The 11,226-nt window shown below is 57.0% G+C and overlaps 2 protein-coding genes across 2 annotated transcripts, besides 9 other annotated features; both read right to left on the bottom strand.

Annotated features, from left to right (window-relative positions):
- The first annotated feature begins 761 nt into the window (after positions 1 to 761).
- Positions 762 to 810: a tandem repeat.
- Positions 811 to 822: 12 nt separating this feature from the next.
- Positions 823 to 874: a tandem repeat.
- Positions 875 to 1,092: 218 nt separating this feature from the next.
- Positions 1,093 to 1,143: a tandem repeat.
- Positions 1,144 to 1,202: 59 nt separating this feature from the next.
- Positions 1,203 to 1,253: a tandem repeat.
- Positions 1,254 to 1,399: 146 nt separating this feature from the next.
- Positions 1,400 to 1,497: a tandem repeat.
- A 965-nt stretch (positions 1,498 to 2,462) lies between these two features.
- EKO05_0005226 (uncharacterized protein) lies at positions 2,463 to 3,944 on the bottom strand (the record flags this gene model as incomplete). Its single annotated transcript, XM_038945938.1, has 1 exon — positions 2,463 to 3,944. The coding sequence occupies one exon, from the start codon at positions 3,942 to 3,944 to the stop codon at positions 2,463 to 2,465; it is 1,482 nt and encodes a 493-aa protein (XP_038798249.1).
- Positions 3,945 to 4,250: 306 nt separating this feature from the next.
- Positions 4,251 to 4,290: a tandem repeat.
- A 186-nt stretch (positions 4,291 to 4,476) lies between these two features.
- Positions 4,477 to 4,526: a tandem repeat.
- Positions 4,527 to 4,585: 59 nt separating this feature from the next.
- Positions 4,586 to 4,624: a tandem repeat.
- Positions 4,625 to 4,865: 241 nt separating this feature from the next.
- Positions 4,866 to 4,917: a tandem repeat.
- A 1,176-nt stretch (positions 4,918 to 6,093) lies between these two features.
- EKO05_0005227 (Microtubule bundling protein) lies at positions 6,094 to 8,550 on the bottom strand (the record flags this gene model as incomplete). The annotated part of the gene is made up of 3 exons (XM_038940169.1): positions 6,094 to 8,075; positions 8,124 to 8,385; positions 8,440 to 8,550. 3 exons carry the CDS (start codon positions 8,548 to 8,550, stop codon positions 6,094 to 6,096), a joined length of 2,355 nt encoding a protein of 784 aa, XP_038798250.1.
- Positions 8,551 to 11,226: the final 2,676 nt, after the last annotated feature.

Raw genomic sequence — 11,226 nt, forward strand, 5'->3', positions numbered from 1 at the left:
TCGTACTCCATGGGCCATGAGTATAACTAGACCTGCCAACGACGTGAAGCGGAACGCCAGACCAAAAGGTGAAAGATCTGCCACCCGGCAAGCGGGGTCGTTTAAGTTAGTTGTGTTGGTCTCTTTGTTCTCGTTCCTGTTCCGGACAGCTACGTTGAAGTTAGTCAGAACAGCGAGAGCATCTTCTACCTACCTACAAGTCGTCGAATAGTCCAAAATACCAGCTGGGCTCCATGCGCCGCACACAGCTGGCAGACGGCGCAACACGACGTCCTATTCCGAGCTACTCCGCGCAGGAAAAACACCCAGTCAACCCAAGACGTGCAACTCCAGCCACCGCGCAGCAAAGCCGGTAAGCCAGCTCGCTCGCCATCGCTGTCCACTCGCTGCTTTGACCACAGCACGGCGAAGCGAGGGAGAGACATCACGGGGCTGCATTAGAGCCAGGCCAGCTGAACGGTAGACGCTTGGCCTCCTCTCCAATACCGGTACCGCGTGGTGTGGAGATCCGCCAAGTCTACGCACCACAACGGCCGAGGGCAACACTAAAAGAGCAACACCGAAAGGGCAACACTGAAAGGACAACACTGAAAGCGAGAACTCGCAATGTTCCAAGCTGGAGAAAACTCCGCTTTTGCCTTGCGCGGTCCTCGCTTACCTACTCTACGCCACCTACATCGCATCTTGCATTTACGTTTACGCTCGCATTGGCCCAAGAAGCCCCAAGGTCGGCCCAACTATACACAACATTGCATTTACCTTGCCATGCCATGCCTTGCCTTGCCATGCCTTGCCTTGCCATGCCATGCCTTGTAACAAGAACATCAGCGTCAGCATCAGCATCAGTATCAGCGTCAGCATCAGCATCAGCATCTTCATCTCTCCCGCGCGCGTTCAGCACTCCCATACCAGCCAGCACTTCGCCCCTAGCTTCTAGAGAGCACATCTACGTAACGTACACACTGTAGAGTAGCTAGCGCTTAGTGTCTGTCTACTTGGACAAGCTGAAAGGAAATCTAGCTGTGGGTTCGTTGCACACACAGTAGAAGGCAAGGCAAGGCAAGGCACGCGAGACATTGTTTACAGGTGTGATTTACTGTTTCGTTTTATTTTTATTTTTTTATTTTTTTTGTTTTGTTTTTTCTGCTCTTCTGCGTGTAGTAGAGATGTGGTTGGATGGATACAGGGGTTTAAGTAGAGGGGTATAAATGTATAAATGTATAAATGTATAAATGTATAAATGTATAAATGTACTGTGCCGCACTGTGCACTATCATAGGGAAAGCAGAGAAGAGACTCGACGAAGAAAAGCAGAAGAAAAAAAAGGGCAGCACTCCAGTGCAGTACGGTCAGCGCTTGACCGTCACTGCGACTCGCCGCGCTACGCTATGCTATGTTATGCTATGCTATGCTGTGCTATGCTGTGCTATGCTGTGCTGTGCTGTGCTGTGCTGTGCTGTGCTGTGCTGTGCTGTGCTGTGCTGTGCTGTGCTGTGCAACGCTCGCTCGCTTTTTGTTCAAGACTATGCTGTGCTGTGTTTCGTGGATGTTCATCGTTGTCGTCGTCACCTTTAATAACCGTCTCTTGTTTCGCTGTCATTTACTCCGCAGCCTTATCTGCTCGGCGTATCCTCGTCCCCAGGTCGGTCCTTTGCAAGGGATATACCCACATGCCATCACATGCCGCACGCAGACGAACCCCTCCAGGGTCCGACCCCCTGCGTCCTTTTTTCTCCTCGCCCACGAACACAAAGGTGTGTCCTGCGCATCGAGTAAATCTCGAGTAATAGCAACTCAAGCCCCCACTTTCGGCGTCGGCGTAAACCGGCTGACGCGGGCCCAGGCTTGTCGGAGACGTACTCCGACGAGCGCACGTTTTTTCTTTCCTGCTCAGATCCTGCCCTGCTTGCTGCAGGTACGTAGTAGTCTGCGGTCCTGCGCTGCGTGCCTGGCGTGGCATCGTGTCAGACGCTGGGGCTGAAGAATTCTCGCCTCCGAGGCGGCCCCGAGTGCAGTGGGACTGCGGAGGGCGCGAGGCAGGTGTGCCGGGGCGTGACTTGTACAGGCGCCAAGTGTTTGTGCTGTCCCTTTTGGGTGGGACATCATACATGATGTGTATGCAATTCTACCTGCGTGCTCGGTGCGCCTACACATTCCCAGCTCAGCGGTCATGGGCGCGCTACTCCGCATGCGGTAATTTGTAAAGAACACGGTATCCACTTCAGGACACCGCTAGCACCGCCCAAGGTCATGCGATCCGTCCAATGTGTGAACACCGCTAGGAACTAGCGCCATGGACGTCCAACGGTTTCTGCGCCGGTCTTGCTGTCGCAAATTTCGTCGTGTCGCGAACGTTACGAGGGTCTGGCTGCGCAGGTGCCCGACGGCAAATTGCATCTTGCGAGAATGCGATTTTTCCAGCCTAACAGACGTGTCCGTCTCTTAGCGCCTTTGCAAGCGCTTCAGGCCGCGATGCCAGTCCATCTGCTCGGCACACGGCTTGCGCTCTGAAAGGCAGGTGCTTTGCTAGAGCTCAGTTGCCTCGGCGGGAGCCAAATGCGTGCCTTGCCGACGGCCTTTGCGTCGAGCTTGCCAACCCGGCGCATGTTCATCTCCAGCACGATGACACGCAAAAAGTCGCTGTTCTCGCGGGGCTCGCGCTGGCGGACAGACGGGGTGGGTGATTGCAGCCGCCCTGCTTCAGAGCACGGGTCCACTTTGCGTCGGTTGCGCGATGACCGACCTCGTCGGTCGTACGTCTGCATCTGGATCATCGGCGCGTGGGTCTCGGCATCGGTGTCGATCATGAGCGCATCATGAAGCTGCATGGACAGCTCCGTGGGGGAGATGGGAGCCGGCTGCGGGTTGAGATAGCGGCGGAGTTCTGGCGAGGGCAGTTCCTCGAGGTGTTTGGGGCGCATCTCGCTGGTGAATTTGGGCGACAACAGCGATCGAGTAAGAAAGTCGTCGGGCGGCACGCTTGGTGCAGTGAAGTTGGAAAATGACTTGGCCGCTTCCCGCAGAGCCTGCAGTGACGCCGTGAGGTTGGACTTGAACGACTTGAACCTCTCGTTCGGGGGGGAGACTGTCATGACGTGTGGCACGTTGGCTTCTGTGAGCTCCTCTGACTGTTCCACGTTGAAGTGGAGGAGCGGGTGGTCCAGTGCGCAGTCTTCCTTTGGAGGGGACGAATATACTTTTTCCCTGCGCTCGGAGAGAGACTTGCGGCTCATCGAGTCTGGTGTACTGAGGTTGTCCCATTGCGACGCGTACGACGGAGCGTCGTAGTCGAGCGATGGAGGCAATGTCGACAGTGAGTCGCTGGATACCGATCTCGAGGCACTGAAGCGGTCCCTCTCTTGCTCCAGGCTCGGCAGGCTGCCACCGTAGTCGGACTCGGCTTCGTCTATGCGGCCCAAGAGCAGATCCATGGGCGAGCCGGACAGTGAGGAGGGAATGTCGAGGTCGTCCTGCTTCCACTCCTGGATCAGCTCATCCATGGACATGTTCCTGTCTGGGGTGGAGCGCTTGCGGCGGCGCGGAGGGTGCCTGGGGATGGCGGTGATGGCGAGCAGGGCGGCGACTGCTGGCGGGAGGGCGTCTGGGTTGTGGCTCTTGGCCGAGCGTGCTGGCCTGCCGCCGTTCTGGCCCTTGGCGCGGACTGTCTGGGTGGAAGAAGCTCGGGTGGGCGTGCGCGGCGGTATGACGACGGGGCTGGAGTGCTTGAACATGTTGTCGGCGGGCTCAGCGGGCGTGGTGGGTGTGCATGCGGGATTGACGGTGCGTTGTGAGAGCGTGTTGGGTGTGCATGCGGGATTGGTGGTGCGTTGTGAGAGCGGCGTCCTCGGATTTCTCGCTGTTCGCGTGCCCATCTTCTCCTGTGGTCTGGTGCGTGGCGAAGGCGGAGGGTGCTGGAGATAGGGAAACGACCTTGGCGAGATCATGGCAGGCAAGCGTGGTGCGTCCCTGGGAGCGTTTGCCGGTGACTAACGAGGCTCCGAGTCCGCGTCTGGCTAGACGTGCGTGACGTTGATCGCAAGGCAATCCTTTACGTTATTGCTGCGGCGGGATTGGATGGCTGGCGAGGGGAGCATTAGACGTGCAGGGTCAGGACCGGCCGAAGGTCCCCGGGCACGCGACAGCAACGGTATGGATGTGGAGGTAAGACTTGAGTGTGAAAATGTGCAGGCAGCGGTTGGCAGGCGTGTTGTTGCGCGAAGAGCAGAGGCGAGAGGAATGGAGAGGAAGATGCAGCAGTAGCAGCAGCAGTAGCAGCAGCAGTAGCAGCAGTGGCACGCAGCGATAAGGCAAGGCAGCACAGCACAGCACACCCACGGGTTGCACCGGGATAGTCACCACACAACACGAGGGTTATCAGCGCTCGATACGCCTGCGATAATAACGGCCAGTCGCGTGGGCGAGCGTCCGTAGTCCGTACCGAGTCCAAGAGGCCACGTCCAAGAGCACGCTGGATCAGCACGCGCTGCATGACAGCGACGCACGCACGCACACACGCACACACGCACAAGCGGCCACCAGGCACCGCCGAGACAAGGCAGCAGCTGAGCCTCCTCTGTGCACTCTGCGCTCCTCGCTCCTCGCTCCTCGCTCCTCGCTTCTCGCTGCTCAGCGCGCCCCCTTGCTGCACCCAACTGCCTGAAACCCGTGAAGCGCTGGCGGGCTGGCGTTGGGCCGAGGAGCAGATCGCCTGCGCGCGGCCTGTCCTCTCCACCCTGTTACCTGTGCACGGCCAGCAGGTCAGCCCTGCCCCACGCCGCGTTTCTTCTGGAAGGTCTGCAGAACAGGCGTGTGCGTACCTACCACAGCACAACCAGGCCCGTCCCTCGAAAGCCCCACAGCCCTCACTCTGCCTCTGCCTCTGCCTCTGCCTCTGCCTCTGCCTCTGTCTCTGCCTCTCTCTTCCGCTGCGGCCACCTCCACAACAACGATACGCCCCTGGTCCGTCCACCACCCCTCGACAGAGCATGACCGCATAGCACGTCGGGCTGACGTCCGTAGTGGCGGTCCAGCACCTGGGGGGAGCCTGTCAGATAGCGAATCCTTATCTTTCGACGCTGCACCTCTGTCTCGCATGACGCCGCGCTAGCCGCTATCTTTACCCCAACCTGGCTGTGGGGTGCATGCGAGCCCAAGCCGAAACGGGACGCAATCGCTGCGGCCTTGGCGCGTCGTGACGCCCGCGACCTGACGTGTGGCTCATGACCTGGAAGCTGGATTTTCCGGTTTTTCTCCTCGTTGCTTTCTTGGCTCGAGACCCGTGTGTGCTGGCATCGTGGCCTCGCTGCCATGCCTTCCTCGTTCCATGCTTTCGTCAGGCCGTGAGTACCGACACCGTGTGAATGTCACTGTGCTCGCACCGCATCGACCTTCCGCTTCAGTCGGAAATATGCTTAGCCCAGATGAAGAAGGTGGGCGGTGCCAGGAGCCTCAATAGGAAGGACTACACCGCCTCTCACACGATGCACTGCAAAGAACGGGCACAGACGTCGCACGCTTCAGCGTCATGGTAGCCGTTTTTCGCATTCCTCATTTCCCTCTTGCCCTGACCCTGCGCTACTGCGGCCCTCGGCTCAGTCATAATAGTACACGGCGCCATCCTGCTCGCGGGCATTACCACATGTGTCCGCAGCTTCGCTACACTAACAGACGAATAAACAAAAAAAGAAGCTAAAAAGAAGCAATATCAGAACAAGGCCCCAGAGCGCTATCCAGAACGCCGTCGACTCGCTGCTAAACGGGCGAGGACCAAAAATGCAACAAGGGCAAGAATGTGAAACGAGAAGCCTGAGCTGCCCCAGTCGTGTGGCCATTCGTGGGTGGTACATGCACAGTGATATGTAGACACCCTGTCGGCTTGGTACGTGGCGATTATCACCGCCAGTCCTGCCTCGTGCTGAAATGAGTCCAAGAAAGTTTTCAGACAGCCGAGCGGTCAAAGAATACAGATGAAGAACGAAAATTCGCCGGGACAAGGCCAGACGGCTGTGAAGTCGACGTGCCTGCGCTGTGACTGCACCTCTGTGAACGGCAAGGCTGGCGTGACGGTTGCGCAGGAAGAACGAGAGCGACATGTTAGTACACGCTGCCATCGTCGGTCCAGCCAGCTTCACTGCATCGAACCATGCGGCCGTCCTGGTCCATCGTCATACTGCCGCCGTCGACATTGCGGATGCCTCTAATCTTCTTGCCTTGGATGGCCCGTGGCGTAGATGCGTGGTCAGGTGTGCCACGCTTGATCTGACTGCCCCGGTAGCTCGGAAAGTCGACGTTGCTCTCAGGTGCTTCGTCAGACTGTTCGCTGAATGTCTCCCAGTTCTCTGATCCTCCCTGACCAGAGCCCGCCGAAGACGCTTGCGAAATGTGCCGGCTGCTGTTGGACGACAGCGATGGAGTGGGCGCATGGACATAGGACAAACCGTAGCCAGGACGCATCGTTTGGCTGAACCGATCGTCATACGGATCCTCCGGAGGTAGGCTTCGAACAATACTTTCGCTGCGCTCGCCACGGTTGAACTCAAACCGATTCCTCGGCGTCTCAGTAGCTTCTGGCGGGATAAAGAGATCCTTCATTCGTGGAGGTGGGGCCATGGGCGCGCCTTTCCTTCGTAGTGTTGACGACTGTGAGTCTGCTCGCGAGTGCATGGACGAGGCCGTGGAATGTATGGAGTCACCTCGAGAGTGGGTCGAGTAGCTCGAATCAGCTCGAGAGAGCGTCGAGTCAGTTCGACAAAGGGTCCCAGGTCGTCGCTCAGGCGAACCCATGGTCTTTTGTGGCGCGCGAGTGGGCAGCTTCGAAGGGCTCTTTGCACCCGATGCTGCAGAGACAGACTGAGCAAATGGGTTGCCGCGCATCACGCTTGCACCAAAGTTGGTTGATACCGGCGTTTTGGCTCGGCTAGGTGGCTCGTTGAGTGTCTGACGGTGGACCGCCTGTCCATGGACTGTACCAGATCGGGGGCGAATGGTGGAATTAGATCTGGTCAGCGTTCCCTGCTTCGTGGGCATGCTCATGTTGGATGGAGTCTTGGCTCGAGGTGGAGGACCCTTTTGAGCGACAGCATACAGCTCATCTAGGTAACGCTCGCCGTGGACAAGGAAAGGTCGACCCCATTCGCTCTCGTAGCCCTCGAGGGTCGCTCTGAGATCAGCTTCCACCTTGGGCAAATCCTTTGCAATGCGTTTCCGCATCTTCTCCTCGCGCAACAGCTTTCCAGGGTCGCGCTTCTCGCCCTTCTGACCGCGACCCATCAGTCGAGAAGCATCCTGGCTGGATTGCTGGAGCTCGGTTCGCTCCTTGATCAGCTCACGGTGTCGGTCAATCTTGGAGAGGATGGGTAAGCGTTGCTCCTTGAGCGATTCGAGTCGTGAAATCTCCGCCTCGTGTGCTGATAGAAGTGCGTCGCTGCAGACGTCCGAGAAGGCAGGTGTAAAGTCAAGCATTTCCTCCTCGGAGAAGTACAGTGCATCCCACAGCTCTTGCAGTTTTATCCGCGCCTCCTCCACAAAGATGTGCAGGTTTTGGCGTTTCAGCTCGTTGAGTCGCGAGAGCTCGTCTTCGAACTCGTTGATGGTGCGCAGACCACAGCCACGGTTGCTCGCAAGGAAGTGCTTACGCTCGTTGGGCTCGACGCTGAGACGTTCCCACAGCTCTTCGATGGTGGCTCGTAGCTGAGCTAGTCGTCGTTCGCGCCCGCGCTTCTCCTCGATCAGACGCTCCTTCTTCGCCTTCAACTCAACCAGATCCTCCTTGTGCAGACCCAATTGCTCTGGCGCGTCGCGATAGCATTGCACGATGGTCGAGTCTGTCTGCGCCTGCGGGGTTCCCAGTTCAGCCCAAAGCTGGATGATGTCCTGGCACACCACCTGGACTGTGTTCAGACGCTTTGTGTATTCCTCGTAGACGCGGGTGAACTCGCTGTCTAGCTTGGCGACGTAGGCAGAGGAGATGTCGAAAGCGGGCGAGACGGTCGCGCCCGGCGCTGTGGGCGGCAGCTTGATGGTAACGAAGTCGGACTCGAGGTGAGAGGCGTAGGACTCGAGAGCCTCGGCGAGTTCTGCTACATGTCAGCATGGTTGCGCGGCTGTGGAAAGAAGCAACCTACTGCGCACTTGCTCGAAGCGCTCCTGGTGCTGCTTATGGACGGCATTGTACTTCTCTTTCAGCGTCTTCAGGCAGCGCGTCAGGGGATAGGTGACCTTTGGCTCGCCCTTGTTGTACTTGGGGCTTGTCTTGTTGTCGTTCAGAGAGGCGTCCATCTGCTTGATGGTCTCGATCAGGCGCTGCGCTTCCTCGGTCATCTCGTGCTTTTCGTTGGTGACGGTGCGCAGTTGGCCATGGAGCGTGTCTGAGAGGGCAGCGAAGAGCTAGAACAAGGTCAGCCGTGTGCGCAGGAGCCGTACGTGTGCCGCGGCGTGTACCTCTGCCTCGCGTGAGTCGCGCTCATGGCTGGGGACGCCGATGTCGTCGAAGAGGCCGTGCAGCTGGCCGATGATGGAGGTGACCTGCTGAGCGAGGTAGCCGGTGTCCATGATGGCTGCAGACCTGCCCGCGGCTTCCTTGGTCGCGTTCGCGCTCGCGTATGCACTGTGATTGCGCAGTGCGGTGGGGCAGCCCGGCGGTGATCTCGAGTATGCAATGCGGTGTGCAATCGGCCGAGTATCGAGGTCAACGCACGGGTGGGGGAGGGCAGCAGGACCCAAGCAAAGCAAGGAATGCTGGTCGTCGCAAGAGCTGCAATTAAAGAGAGAAATTGCGCCGGCCACGCTCGAAGCACTCCCACGGTGTGGATGGGTGGTCGCGTCAACAAATGCGTTGTTGGCAAGACGCAAGGCCGACGTGATGCAATGTTGAAGATGGCGGCAGTCGGCCTGTGATCAATCAGTGGCTCGCGCGTTTATTTTTGGCTGGAGCGGTTGTTGATCGCCGTTGCCGTGGCAATCAGCCGCCCATCAACACGAAAGTTCCGTTTCATCCACATTATCTCCGCACCACTCGCGGAGGACACAGCGTTCAACAGAGAAAAAACTTGGTTGTACTGCAGGGATGCACGTCGTGTAGCGTACCATGGCTTAGCTGGGTTGAAGGGCAGAGGTCTTGAGGACACTGTTTTGGGTCATCGTGAACAAGCTGGTGTCCTTCAAGTCTGCCCACCTGTGATGAGCCACCCCCGAGACTGTACCGCATTGTCAATTGCCATGCCCACGCAGCATCGAGAAGACGCCAGTCTCGCGTGTACCGTTCGCATCGGCATGATCTCCCGATCGTCCTTTGTCTGTGCCTCTTCTGCCGCTCCGCCTTCACGCACCAACCACTCAGCTGACAAGCGCCCCGCTGCATCTGTGCCTGCTCCTCACGTTCGCAGTGACAAAGTGGGGGAGCCTAATGGCGTTTCCCAGCAACCATCGCGACCTTGCTTCCGTTGACCTTAGAGACTCGACAACTTGGGTGCTAGCTTAGCCCGTCTTGCCGCGAGCTGCATGCACTGTGAGATACAGCGGAACTTGAAAGCATCTTCCTCTTTCCGTTGAGTCAATGCAAGGTTCTAACCAAATTGGATGGCTTGGATACTCGCTCTATCATAGTGTCAGCTCACCATGTTTACTCAACGCCCTGGGCCATCCACTCTACCCCCAGTTAGCCATCAGCAAGTCCAAATGCGTCAGACACCGTGTACTTGACTGTAGGAGCCTCGTACTAGATTCCCAACAGACACCGCGTACTTGACTGCGCTGCGAGATATTCGATCAGACCATGATTCCCAACAGACGTCGAGTCTTGCGTAACATGATAGCAGCACTTCCAAGCATCAATGGCGACAGAACCGCACGGGATGCATGGCCTTTGAAGTGGTCGGCTAAGGGCGATCATAGATGCCAAGGCGAGCGTCAAAGTCGGGTAAGGATTGATGATTTAGCGGGGTCAGGGCATCGGCGCCGGCCGAGCTTCATGCGAGGGCCATTGCACGCAACCCGGGATGGATTGCAATCAAGAATATAATATATAAATGCGTTCTTCCTTTCATCAATCAGATCATCATCTGGCCTAATGGCCCAATGGCAAGGCGCTTGACTACGATTCGTTCGGCAATCAAGAGATTCCAGGTTGTAAGTACTGCCCCAATTGTCAGACCCAGCGTTCGAATCCTTACATCGTTCCAGCGACCCCTGGTTAGGTCATCACAAAACCAATACCTTATTTTTGTTTTTACGCCTAGTCTCCCTTCAACTACTGCCTGCGTCCTCCATGTTTCTACGCATCTTAGATCGCGTTGTGATGATCGCGAAACCCTCCAGGCTTATTGCTAGCCTTCTTTTGGGGCGCGAGGGCATGTGTGCTGTCTGGGCGTGAGCTTTGTTTTAGCTTATCGTGAATTTCAATAACATAATTGGTCCTTGATGAGCGGCCAAGGAGAACAGGAGGATGGAGAGACCGTCAAGGTTGTTGACAACGGTCTTAATTCCTCTGCTTAAGCGCGAGCCTGCCGTTAACATATTCGGTCCTTTCGCCGGGCGCAAGAGAACGCTATTAGCCAGTTGGATACCGTAATCAACCGCCATGTAAGCAAGACTCGACTCAACTTTAACAGGTGGTCCTGTACTAACCTTGAATGGGACAGAGACACCCAGCCAACGGTGGGCCTGCAAGAGCACCAGATCAAAGGGCGTGATAGGTACTTCGGCACTGAAGATAACGGCCTAGACAATGAGGCTTTATGCCGTCCGAGAGTGTTGTAAGGTGGTTTACACCAGCTAGTGTCTGTTGCCCGTTTGGGCTAGTCTGTTCATCTCTCCCCATATAGCGCGTCTCCCGACGTCTGAATCCATCAATTTTACACCCAGCTTCCAATGGCCGGAACCATACATGTTCCAGAACATCAAGACACTGGGGACTTGGAAGAGACCAGGCTCATACACTACCGAAGATGAGATCCAGTGGTCAAATGGTACCACAGCGCTCTCAAGTGCTACACTACTGGAGAAAACGAGTCTCCACAGCACGAGACGGTACTGCAGCACGGCAAGCGATGCAAAGCGGTTGTTGGGTACGAATACAGCGCGCTGAAGTGCCTCCGCAAAGGAGTCGTGGACATGGCCGAGGAGCAACGAATACGGTAACCACTTCCATCCTACCAGAAATAGCCTTTACCGCAATACGTTGTATCTACCTTGTCGTTATATACACGACTTGATTGCTCTGCAGAAAGC

This window comes from Ascochyta rabiei, chromosome 8 (assembly GCF_004011695.2).
Source record: "Ascochyta rabiei chromosome 8, complete sequence".
In the NCBI taxonomy this organism is placed as follows: domain Eukaryota; kingdom Fungi; phylum Ascomycota; class Dothideomycetes; order Pleosporales; family Didymellaceae; genus Ascochyta; species Ascochyta rabiei.